Genomic DNA, 12,482 nt, shown 5'->3' with positions numbered 1-12,482 from the left:
CTGTGAGCCAATAAAGGGTCGCTGGCGGCAGACGACCTCGGCCTGGCCTCCGACCAAGGAGCTGGCACTGGACTTGGCACGGGACTTGGTACTGGCCTCGGCCGGGCCTCCGACCGAGGAGCAGGCGCTGGACTTGGCGTGGGACTCGGCCGGGCCTCCGACCGAGGAGCAGGCGCTGGACTTGGCGTGGGACTCGGCCGGGCCTCCGACCGAGGAGCAGGCGCTGGACTTGGCGTGGGACTCGGCCGGGCCTCCGACCGAGGAGCAGGCGCTGGACTTGGCGTGGGACTCGGCCGGGCCTCCGACCGAGGTGCAGGCGCTGGACTTGGCGTGGGACTCGGCCGGGCCTCCGACCGAGGTGCAGGAACGGGCCTCGGCCGGTCCTCCGACCGAGGTGCAGGAACGGGCCTCGGCCGGGCCTCCGACCGAGGTGCAGGAACGGGCCTCGGCCGGGCCTCCGACCGAGGTGCAGGGTCTGAACTTGGCATGGGCCTCGGCCGGGCCTCCGACCGAGGTGCGGGAACGGGCCTCGGCCGGGCCTCCGACCGAGGTGCAGGGTCTGAACTTGGCATGGGCCTCGGCCGGTCCTCCGACCGAGGTGTAGGAACGGGCCTCGGCCGGACCTCCGACCGAGGTGCAGGAACGGGCCTCGGCCGGGCCTCCGACCGAGGTGCTGGGACGGGCCTCGGCCGGTCCTCCGACCGAGGTGCTGGGACGGGACTTGGCATGGGCCTCGGCCGGTCCTCCGACCGAGGAGCAGGGACGGGACTTGGCATGGGCCTCGGCCGGTCCTCCGACCGAGGAGCAGGGACAGGGCTTGGCATGGGCCTCGGCCGGTCCTCCGACCGAGGAGCAGGGACAGGACTTGACATGGGCCTCGGCCGGTCCTCCGACCGAGGAGCAGGGACAGGACTTGACATGGGCCTCGGCCGGTCCTCCGACCGAGGAGCAGGGACGGGCCTCGGCCGGTCCTCCGACCGAGGTGCTGGGTCAGGACTTGGCATGGGCCTCGGACGGTCCTCCGACCGAGGAGCAGGGACAGGACTTGGCATGGGCCTCGGCCGGTCCTCCGACCGAGGTGCCGGGACGGGCCTCGGCCGGGCCTCCGACCGAGGAGCAGGGACAGGCGCCATCAGGTCCGCCGACTGAAGGCCACAGGCAGGAACAGGCGCCATCAGGTCCGCCGACTGGAGGCCACTGGCATGTGTCGACCGGGCCGCCGACTGAAGGCCACTGGCAGGTGTCGACCGGGCCGCCGACTGAAGGCCACTGGCAGGTGTCGACCGGGCCGCCGACTGAAGGCCACTGGCAGGTGTCGACCGGGCCGCCGACTGAAGGCCACTGGCAGGTGTCGACCGGGCCGCCGACTGAAGGCCACTGGCAGGTGTCGACCGGGCCGCCGACTGAAGGCCACTGGCAGGTGTCGACCGGGCCGCCGACTGAGGGCCAGCTGGAACCGTTGTCAGCCATTCCGTCAAAGGGGATGACCCAGCTGGCATCGGCTGGGCAGCCAGCACAGGAGCTGGGAATCGAGCTGAGGCATGGTCTGTGGCCGGAGCTGAGGCATGGTCCGTGGCCGGAGCTGAGGCATGGTCCGTGGCCGGAGCTGAGGCATGGTCCGTGGCCGGAGCTGAGGCATGGTCCGTGGCCGGAGCTGAGGCATGGTCCGTGGCCGGAGCTGAGGCAGGAGTTTGGGCTGGGACCCCAGAGCCTGACTTCAGGGAGCCAGGACGTGGACGGGCTCGTCGCTTTCTCGGTGGGGCCTTGTAGGCCAGCCGGGTTCCACAAAAAGGAGACACTTCAGCTGAGACTGAAGTTGAGGCATGGGCTGAGGCATGGGCTGAGGCCAAGGCATGGGCTGGGGATGGAGCTGAGGCATAGGCTGGGGCTGAGACTGAGGCGCCAGTTTGGGCTGGAAAGCTGGGAGCTAACTGGGAGTTGCGGCTGTTTAGTTGGGCAACCAGAGTTCTTCTGAGGTCAGCCACTTCAGTTATTAGCTCCACAGCGTATGGAACCGCCCACAACCAAGGCCTGTCAAATATGTCCCTGTTGAACTCAGCTAAAACCTGTAGCATTTCTTTTACATTTGTTTTAGTGTCAAGATTTCCCCATAGTTTCTCCTCAATGACCATGATCTGTTTGCTGAAATCTGCTGGGTCCATTTTACGTGGTCCGTTCATTCTGTCAGGGCGGGGGGTTAAAGGGAAGAACTATGGAAATATAGGAGTTGGACCCAAACGCAGATAATCAGAGGACAAGAGGCAGCAATGAGGGGAACAAAAGGCGAGCTTTAATAAAACTAAAGCTGAAGTACAAAAACCAAAAAGGAGCAAGACCAAAAACGAGACAAAAGCAAAGTAGCAACCAAGAGAGCTAAACAAAGTGCAAACAAAAGGACAAAGTACAAAATCAAAAATGCAGATTGCAAAACTCAAAATCCAACACATACCATGAGACACGAGAGGAGGCAAGGCAGGAACATGGACATGAACAGACACTGGCAGAGACAATGAACGGACAAGGAGTGCAGGGGATTCACAGACTAAATACACAGACTAATGACCAGACAAGGAACAGGTGAGGAGAGAGCCCAGGTGAGGTAACGAGAGGGAGGAGCATGGAGGACAAAACACTGACAGACAGAGGGAGACAGACTGCAACTGGGAAAATACACAGGAGAACTTAAAGGACACATGACACAAGAGGGCATGGAAAATCAAAACATAAGACACAAGACACGCAACAACATGAATACAGAGACATAAAACCAGAGTCATGACAGGAAAGAAGCGAAGAGGGAGAAGAGAAACGGCGTCAGTTTGGCGAACTATATTTCTCTGATGAAAAACACTGTGAACGGTAACAAAAACATTGTAAAAATGTGTCAAGTTTTCTTTCGTGTTGGCAAGTAGCCGGGTAATAAGCAGGAAAATGTATAGAACGGCGGTCACTATCGGGAAAATAAGTCCTGACAGGACGAACGGTTCGTCCTGTCAGGACTTATTTTCCCGATAGTGACCGCCGTTCTATACATTTTCCCTTACATATGTTTTATCTTGAAATACGGCCCGATGTCCTGCTGGATGTTTACTAGCCTTTGTCTTTGCAGTTGCTGATCAATCAGGACGGAGTGAATCGATACCTTTAATCAGATTCAGATTAAACACAGTAGTCTCACTCTTATCGAGGGTTTGAGGTCAGTGGATGTCGTTCGCTGTACAAATTGTGATTTTGAGCTTTATAAATAAAACTGATTGGATATTTTTGAGGTGAGAAGCTGTTTCTCAAAACATGTCACAATAAAAATGTGAAGAAGTCGTGATTTCCCCGAGACAAACTCTCTGTTACACATCACTTCATACACAATGTCATACAAACATTTAAAAATGACGCCTGGAGATCAACAACAACACAAACACGAGCGGAGGACGACGACACACTCACCTCTCTTCCCTTCCCGCGGTGGAATAAAGAGAGAAACAAAGAACAGACAGTCAGAGAAATAATAAAAACCGTCTGCACTGATTCAGCCGAACATTCACACGAGTGATGCGTAAATACAGGACGGATGATTTTAACAGACGTGTGACGGAAGTGTTTTCATGATACGGGCGACTCTTCAAACCTTCTGATGTCAAGATTTTTATACGTTGTGGACGATATGAGATTCTTCTTCTTCGTCATGAGACTGTTTTCAGATTCCTCCTGATGTTCGAAGACGATCGTGGTCAGCTTTATAACTGATGTGAGTAACTCGAAGCCTCCAGATCACGCTGACAAACTGACGACGGACGTTTTCTGACGAGGAATTAAACTTTGAAATAAGCTAAACTTGTGTATTTGAAGTTTGTTGAGAGAAGAGCGAGAGTGAAGTTCATCCGTATCAGACGCGGTAGCAGAACGTGTCTGGACGGGATCTTTGCAGAAGAAGAAGCGGCTGACACGCCCGCTCGTTACTTTGACATCGCCGTAATGAAAAAACTGACAGAAAATAAACAACAACAAAACTCAGAGACGGAGTAAGAACGCCGTCGACGCCGACAGTAGCCGAGAAACAATTATGAATCATCTCTAAATTTAAGCTGTGACAGCTTGTGGCGGCGCTCCGACGAGAAGCCTTTAATTTGTAATTAACATCAGAGCAGAGATTCAGCGGTCGCCATGGCAGCGGCAGAGCGCGGCACGTTATTAATAACTCAGAAACAGATGCCTGAGCGCCACGCTGCCACTTAGGGCCGATCAAACTGCCACGTCTCAACACCTATGATTGATCAGTTTTACACCGCGGCGATGAAACGTCGCGTGCATATGGGCCGTGGGCGTTGTTTTCATCGTGCCTCCGCCGCAGATGTTAATGCAGCGCCGCCACTTGCCGTGTCATCTGCCACTTCAGCGCGAGCGCTGCCAACAAAGGCGGAGGGAAGAAAATGGACAGTTGCTGCGAAAAGTGATCAAGAATGTTAATGAAATGATCAAGCGACTCGTGGCATCGTCGCTCCCGTCATTCAGACGAGAGAGAAAAAACAAAAACACACAGAGGCAGAGTTAAAATGTTCCCGTAAATAAATCTGACAAACAAACAAGACGGAGAAGACGTGAGTTCTTTAACTCCGATAAAAGAAAATGTACCTCGGCATTGCTGAGGAGGTGGGTAGTATTATTATCATTATTATTGTTGGTAATCACTCAAATGTTTGCAGGTGCTACATCACCCACAACTTCTGTACGTAGAATAAAACCAAAGATCGTTCTCGAGAAGTCTTCACGTTCACCAGCTTTAAGAAATCAGCACGTTGTCTTTGAACGCAGCGTGAGGAGGATTATTAACACGATTAGAAAAGAAACAAACTCTACAGACTGAGATGATTAAAATACCTCCGAGTGATGTTCGTCGTTCTGCTGCAGGACCTCGATGCAGAGCTCTCCCAGTCGCATCATGTCCTCCAGACGTTTCTCCGGAGGCGCCTGAGGGTCCACTGGAGGTCCCAAACACACATCCAAACATTTAGTCACCACTACATTTCCCATAAACCTCAGCTGATGGTTAAAGCACATCGTATCCTGCTCCTGAGAGGATAAACCCTTCAGATTCTCATGAAAGATCAGAGAACTGAGCCGACGTGAATTGTTAACAATAATCGCGTCACCTTTGATCTGAGCGTAGTCGATCAGCTGGCTGTAGTTGATCCCGGCTGCTTTCTCCAGACACTTCTGCACCACCTTCTTCATCTCCTCTGGAGGAACCGGGGTGGTGATGTCCTTCATCAGAACCTGAAAGAACCACAAACCACCACGTCTCAGAGAGGCTGCAGGAGGTTCTGTTCAGGGTAGAACAGAAACACAGAACGCTCTATCTGACAAGCTGTTAGTTATCACGCAGATCCGTTTGACTTTTAGGCCGAAGAGTTAAAACACTTCATCGACTGTCCTCGTACAAAATCAGCTCATATTTAGAAAAGTACCGGGAGGGTCCGAGCCCGTTAGGAGCTGCAGTAACTGGTCTCTACGAGATCCTCACAACCTCACAGGGAAACTCGAGGTGACGTTTAATCGTCGGGACACTGAGACTCTGTCAAAGTTTGCACAAACGTAACGATGCTCGACATGCAGAAGTGATGAAACGTGTTCCCGTACCCGCTCCTGCAGCGAGAGCGTCGCCTTCAGGGCCCCATCTGGTCGTCCGAAGGGAAAGCAGTACCTACAGATGCAAAAAAAAAAAAACGTGGGCGGTCATCACATTTAGAAACAATCTCAAGGACAACTGCGTGACAAAAACAAAAAAGACGAAGAATAGGAAGATGGAAGCAGCGGCAGAAAGACGTCCGTCAGCGTCAACAGATGGCTGCCTGCTTTCATCTAATTACACTGATGAAGAAGCTTTTCTCACCTCCAGCTCCGGCTGAGCGCAGCCCAGGCGGTTCAAGGAGGTTTCACGTTGCTAATTGACAAGTGAACAGAACTAAATAAACAAAAGGCACGCGGTCACGCAGGTCAGCCATTTATTGGACAAAAACCTACAGGCAGATGTCCTGTTCCTCCACGAGCGAGCAGAAAACAAAAGAGAAAATACAGAACAAAGTTAAAATACATTATCAGGACAGACGCAGACTGAAGATTCAGTTCTCGCTGGAGGTAAAGTCACAAGTTCATGATGTTCATTTAAATGAAAGATTCCAATCCATTAAAGAGTCGGATCGGTTTCATTTAGTTTTAGGTGAATATAATGTGTTCATTCAGCCGCCGGTGACATCTGCAGCACAGGAACTCCTTCCAATCAGTGAAAAATGTTAAATTATTAAGTTAAGTGGTCATTCAGTAAAAATACCGACTGTGTTTGTGTGTAGACTCACCAACACACTCCCAACTTTACCTTGACTTGTGACGTATTATTTAAGTAACTGGGGGTTTTTTTCAGCTGCAAATTTGACTGCAGCCTCTTTTTACATTTTATTTTAGACACAGAATTATTAATAATCCTTTCAGGCCGACAGTGGTGTGGGTCACAGCTGGATCTGGGTCTGACTGAACGGACCTCGGCCCGGTTTCAGAGACATTTCAGTGAAATTCTCTCAAACTCTTCTGTTTACTTAATTGCAGAAAATCCTGATTTGCTGCCTGGATCACGTTCAGAGGAGCCGAGGAGTTTGTGAACAGAGCAGAGGCGGGAAGTAATGAAGTAGAAATACTTAGTTACTGGATATAAGTAGATGTTTCTGGTATCTTTTGACTCCTCTCTACATCTAAAAGACAAATATCTGAACTTTCTCCTCCTCACATTTTCAGAACAGGCTCGTTTCTTTAGTTTGATGCATTTGAGGTCGTCGCACGCCGCCTGATTTCAGACGTAAGAAGGCGTAAACAGACAGAGAGGGAGACTGGAATGTGGAGAAAAGGCGTGTTAGTGTCTCGTATCTGCAGAGAGTTTCTGGTTTTCTCTCTTTGTTGCTGCTCGGGACGCTTTACCAACCCAACATGTGTCTATTTGACGTCCTGGGAATGAGACTCAACAATCAACTGTCTTTGTGGTGCGTTCAGGAACAGCTGGGACAAATCCTACTGATTCTACCTTTAACTTTAATAGTCTTTGAATTCTATTGATATGACGTGAGCTTCAGTTAGCTTTGACCACAAATGTCCTTCAGAGGGAGACTTTTCACTCTGATACTCTGAGTACATGTCAGAGCCTGTAATCTATTACTTTACTGGAGTAAAGGAGTTTAATCAGTTCCTCTACTGGAGGAAACCATGTGTGGACTTCAGATGGTTGCTTATCTTAACCGGCCTGCACAGAGTTCTGACCTCAACCTCATCCAACACCTTCAGTATGAACCGGACCAGCGACCAGGAGCCCGACGTGTCTGAATGGGATCAAATCTCTGCAGCAGGTTCAACATGAAACCAGAGAAGAAACGCCGAGTGGAGGCTGTTCCTGCGTCCACATACTTGTGGCCATGTGGTGTATATATATTTGGCATTAAGAGTTTTTGATCAGGACACCAAAATAAACAAACACGTCCCCCTCCGTCTAAATCTAGTTGTGGAGAGACTCGCTGGTAAACGACAAACAACAGATCCACGGCGACGAGCTCGTCTTCAGATAATCTCCTTCCTGTGTAAGACGCAGTAATAATCATTAAAGGCGGTAAAGAAGAGCAGCTTAAGTTAACATTTATAACCTTAAATGAATGTTTAGTGGCTGAGCTCAGCTTTAATCTAAACCAAACTGTGGAAATCCTGCTCTTGTCCGGGGGACATTAGCATAATCCCGGCATTGTCCCGGCCATTGTTTCCCAGCATTAGCCTCTTGTCGAGGTGAGTCAGTAATGACTCCCGCTGGTCGACCCCCCTCCTCGGCCCCGACCGGCCCCTCCTCTCCACTCTGGGGCCAGATGGAGGGCCCCTCTCAGGCGTGAAGGGTCTAAAGAGCCGGGCTCGGGGACAGTTAATGGCGCAGGTCCATTCAGACGAGTGTTGCTCAAGGTCTCGAGGCTGTCGCTTTCACACCGGGCTCACAATGTGTTCACACGGCGGTGGCGGCGGCGCTGAATAGCAGCACGCAGATGCAGGGAGGTCTCATCAGCCGCCGCCGACGCACGTCCTGCACCTGTTGTGTGCTGCTGGATGGGGTAAAAATACCCAGAGTGCCCCGGGTTTATTATGATGGAGTTAAAGGAGCATACCGCTGGTTTTTATAGGTTTTTTTTCTTTTCTACAAATCACGTCACGTTGAGCAAAAACATGCTGTCCGTCAAAGTCGATTCAGGCAATCTGCATTTAAAGGGAAGCTGATGACAAAATAAAAGACAAGAAAAAGACACAAAACAACAAAACACATTCGCTCTCTTTTCTACATTAAGTGAAGAACAACACAGAATCAAACACGTCATTCTTCTTCGCGTGTGGCCGCGTTTCTTCAGCTGCTCTGGTTGGATGGTTGGATGGATGAACTGGGCAGTGAGCGTCTTAAGTTCCTCTGTATTTAATCTAGAAGCTGGTACAGTTCTGGTCCAGTTCGACCCCTCATCCTTCCCCAGCTTCATCCATCATCACCAAATATAACATGAATAATAAGACGCTGTCAGACGCTGACACGTCATCTCATCACAACATTTGGCTTTGTGGCACTTTTGTTTTACTGACTAACTACTGCGCAACTGGAGATGATGATGATGCCTCTGAAAATAATGAGACAACTGGATCAGATGTTTTTATCCGTTTACATGTGACCTGATCAAAACACGACGATGATGAAACTGTTGCACATAAACACGCTCAGTGTCTCTGGAGGGAGATTATTCTAAAGATCAGCTCAACCAGACGTCAGATACAAAACCAAAACTAATATAGTGATGAATGTGTTTGAATTCCCACATCGTACAGAAGTGAAACCCACTGGCTTTCACCAGATCTTTGTAGTGAAGCGATGAGATGTTCATACCTGAAATGTGTGATCTGGTTCTCCAGCAGAGCCATCAGACGACTCCTGATGGCCTCAAAGTTCTCCTTCTCCTCCACGCTCACCGTCCCCATCCCATCAGGCCTGAGGAGACAAAGAGCAGACACAGGCTCAGTCAGCTGATGCTCATCTTCACGTCTGGACCACAGATCAGAAGCTGGAGGTCCAAACAACACTGAAACGCTGTAACACATCAATCAACCAGAACCATTTCCTAATCTGAGGATGTTACTACACGGGCTCAGGGACACTTTATAACTTGTTCCCTCCTTTGAGTTTTTCTCCTGCTCGTTGAGACGACTGTCAGTGACAAACGAGCTGCTGTCACAACTCAATTAGGCCGTTTAAATGGACTCGCTGCCATTAAATAAAAGCACCAGAGGAGAATCGATTTATTGACAGAAGAATGTCCGACTCCACCACGTCAGCTGGTGATATGCACCGTTTCAGCTGGCTGCTGCCGGACTGTTTACGCCACAAACCGAACACGTTAAGAAGCGATTTAGGCTGATTTCAGTCGGACTAACATGTTTAATGGACTTCTAACATCGTATAAATGTAGTGACTGTGTAACAAAAAGCATGAAGTGTAAAGTTATGTATCCAACAAATACATTATTATTTAGTTTTTCATATTAAACATTAAACGTTAATGCAGCTGATAGACGTCGTGTTTCCTTCAAAATGTCGAGCGGATTAGAAGAGAACTGTTGAAATGCTGCAAGAATAAACAGTCAGGCCTGTTTCCATGAACGGCTCAGAGAAAATAAACGAGGTTATGCAAATCAAAGTTTTGTCACAGATCACACATTGCTGTGATGAAATAGAAGAAGTAGAGGAACCAGGAAGTAAACCAGGACACAGATGAGGAATATATCCAGGCAGACGCAGCCGGCAGGAAACATCTTCTTCTTTCTCTGCTCGTTTCTGAGCGAGACTAAAAGCTTTATTTACTAAATCAAAGACGTTTTTATCGACTGTCTTTAATGCAACACCTAAAAAGTACAACAACAGCTTGAATGCAGACAGAGCGGTGAGTCCAGGCTGCAGTTCAGCTCCACGCGCTGCTAAATACACATTCATTACATCTAATTACACAAAATCACATGAAGTCCAACCCTTCCACTCGTCTCTCTCTCTCTCTGTTGAGTTGATTAAACGGCTTTTACACATCAATCAAAAAATAAATAAATCAATAACTGAGGAGTGTGTGAATGACGGCTGGATTTCTGGCTCTGGTGTCCTCGCCTGCAGCGGGAGGTCAACAGAATGTGGAGAGCGGCTCCAAAACCAGCTCCCACACTGACGACCGGATCGGCACAGTTAACATTAAAAGCAGATACAAACGGTGCCAGGCCGCCAGCCGGACCGGATCGCCGGGCAGCCTCGGGTCTTCTCTGGAGATTTTGGCAGACAAAACAGCACAGAGAAAGTGAGGTTTAAAGGGAAGCACTCTAAACACAGATACACCAAACTGACACCGGAGAACTAATGGATTTAATAAAGGAAAACTAACGCCCGCGTCTCTAAAAGCTGCACTTGAAGGCACCATGAAGACTACGGCTGACGTCTAACCAGCTCGTACGTAGAGATGGTCACAGTGGAACTAGATGTCACTCACATTACATTGTGTGATTGACATTTATGACGATACATCAAAGTAAAAAAACTCGTCTGTGGTCGGTTTAGTGTGAAACGTTTGCAGAAAGTAGCTTAACGGCGGTTTCAAAAAACTGAAAAGTAAAAGAAAGGAACGACAATGAGATAGAAATATAATAACAAATACATTTCATACAATCAATACAAGCTTGTTTCAAACAAAGGTCTGGTTTGTTGTTTATTGACCTCGATTCAGGAGAATAAAACTTGTTTTCCACTCTGAGAATTTTGAACTATCAAACATCAAACTCTTAAGAAGACGTCGTCGCTGAGAACAGCAGAACTTTTCTGACGGTGAGTTAAAGGTCCGGAACATCCAGGAGTGCAGGAGACGTCGGTGCAGCCATCCTTCTTTTGTTTTTCACATGAAAGCATCAAAAACAAGTAAAAAAAACAACAATAAAACAACTTAAATGAAACAACATGTTGAGCCTGTGTTTCTGTCTTTGGATTTTCTTTCTGACAAGTTTGACTGGCGTGTTTTCACCAAACTGAGTGATAAAGCAGCCAAACCCTCCACGCTGACCTCAGAGTCAACCAATCAAACAGAGAGCTGCTCGGGCTCCTCTTCCTCCTCCACAACTCATCCCGGCCAGCAGGAGGAGAGTCCACAAAGAAAAAACTGTTAGTTGAGCGCTTCATTAATGTTTGTAAAGCTTTCATTCCCTTCTTGCCTTCGTCTGAATAGGCACTCTGGTAAAAAAGAGGAAAAAATGCAATCAGTACCCAGAGCGACCAGCCTTGACTTTCTGGGCTTTCTCTGTGCAGCTGAAAGAGAAAAGAACCCTCTCCAAACGGCACTTGCGGTCGCTGGAGGGAAGAAGCGAGGAGGTTGTCTGTTAATGAGTTGTTCTTATAAAAGCCTTCGCTGGTTCAGCCCCTGACCGCCGCGCCTCGAGTACCAACGACTGCGCCGAGCTCCTCGCGGCGTGTTCCTGACTCTCCCATGTCAAAAAACTGAAGATAAATAAATAACGAAAAAAAAAAAAAAAAAAACATGATGAGAAAAGAGAAGCCGAGGAGAGTCTGAGCCAGGAGAGACGAGGGTAGCGAACAGTGAGTGATTATTAATGTGAATTATAAATATTGTAATAATTAAAAATGTTATTTAACCAGAAATCACTGAGAGAAAAACTTCAGTTTGACAGCAAACAACACGGAGAATATATAAGACAGATTAACTCATCAATGATGCAGCCTGGTTATCATTCAATAAATAAATAAATAAATAAAAAGAAAGAAAATACAAAAAAAAAAAAAAATCCCTGTTAGAGAATCTGAACATAAAATCCTAAAATACTATAATAAAATAACATAATGTAAGTAAACATAACGTAAGATACAGTATTAAATAATTGCATCAAATTTAAAAAATGTAAGATAAATATGTGAAATCTCTTGACAGCAAGTGTCATTAAATAAAAAATAATCTAAATATATGAAAATCTAAATATATAAAATATGTTAAATTAAAATGACAGATAATCGAGAGTCATGTCACGTTATCTAAAGATATAATAAACATATCTATTTAAAAATACAGAAAATACAATTAAAGAAGAGTCAAGTTTCATAAAATAACAAAAAAAAAAACTATAATTGAACAATATTAAATGTTTTTTTTGGATGTTCCAGGGTGTGTCTGCAGTGCGTGCAGGGTGGAGGTGGTGCAGGGTGGAGGGTGGAGGTGGTGCAGGGTGGAGGTGGTGCAGGGTGGAGATGTGTGCAGGGTGGAGGTGGTGCAGGGTGGAGGGTGGAGGTGGTGCAGGGTGGAGGTGGTGCAGGGTGGAGATGTGTGCAGGGTGGAGGGTGGAGGTGGTGCAGGGTGGAGGTGGTGCAGGGTGGAGGTGTGTGCAGGGTGGAGGGTG

The 12,482-nt window shown here is 48.2% G+C and overlaps 1 protein-coding gene across 12 annotated transcripts in view; it reads right to left on the bottom strand.

Annotated features, from left to right (window-relative positions):
* cadps2 (Ca++-dependent secretion activator 2) overlaps positions 1-12,482 on the bottom strand; it is a 182,570-nt gene that overhangs the window by 43,658 nt on the left and 126,430 nt on the right. For 7 of the 12 annotated variants that reach the window (XM_030426028.1, XM_030426032.1, XM_030426030.1 and 4 more), the window contains exons 14-18: positions 8,939-9,040; positions 5,635-5,698; positions 5,148-5,271; positions 4,876-4,976; positions 3,445-3,453 (exon numbers count right to left, since the gene is read on the bottom strand). In XM_030426028.1, the coding sequence (XP_030281888.1) occupies positions 3,445-3,453; positions 4,876-4,976; positions 5,148-5,271; positions 5,635-5,698; positions 8,939-9,040 (400 nt within the window). The remainder of the gene's footprint in view (positions 1-3,444; positions 3,454-4,875; positions 4,977-5,147; positions 5,272-5,634; positions 5,699-8,938; positions 9,041-12,482) is intronic. The other 5 variants (XM_030426029.1, XM_030426039.1, XM_030426040.1 and 2 more) reach the window with 1 other exon arrangement.

Source organism: Sparus aurata, chromosome 8 (assembly GCF_900880675.1).
Source record: "Sparus aurata chromosome 8, fSpaAur1.1, whole genome shotgun sequence".
In the NCBI taxonomy this organism is placed as follows: Eukaryota; Metazoa; Chordata; class Actinopteri; order Spariformes; family Sparidae; genus Sparus; species Sparus aurata.
Note: the sequence above shows the minus strand (reverse complement) of the source record. Positions and strands in the feature narration are given on the sequence as shown.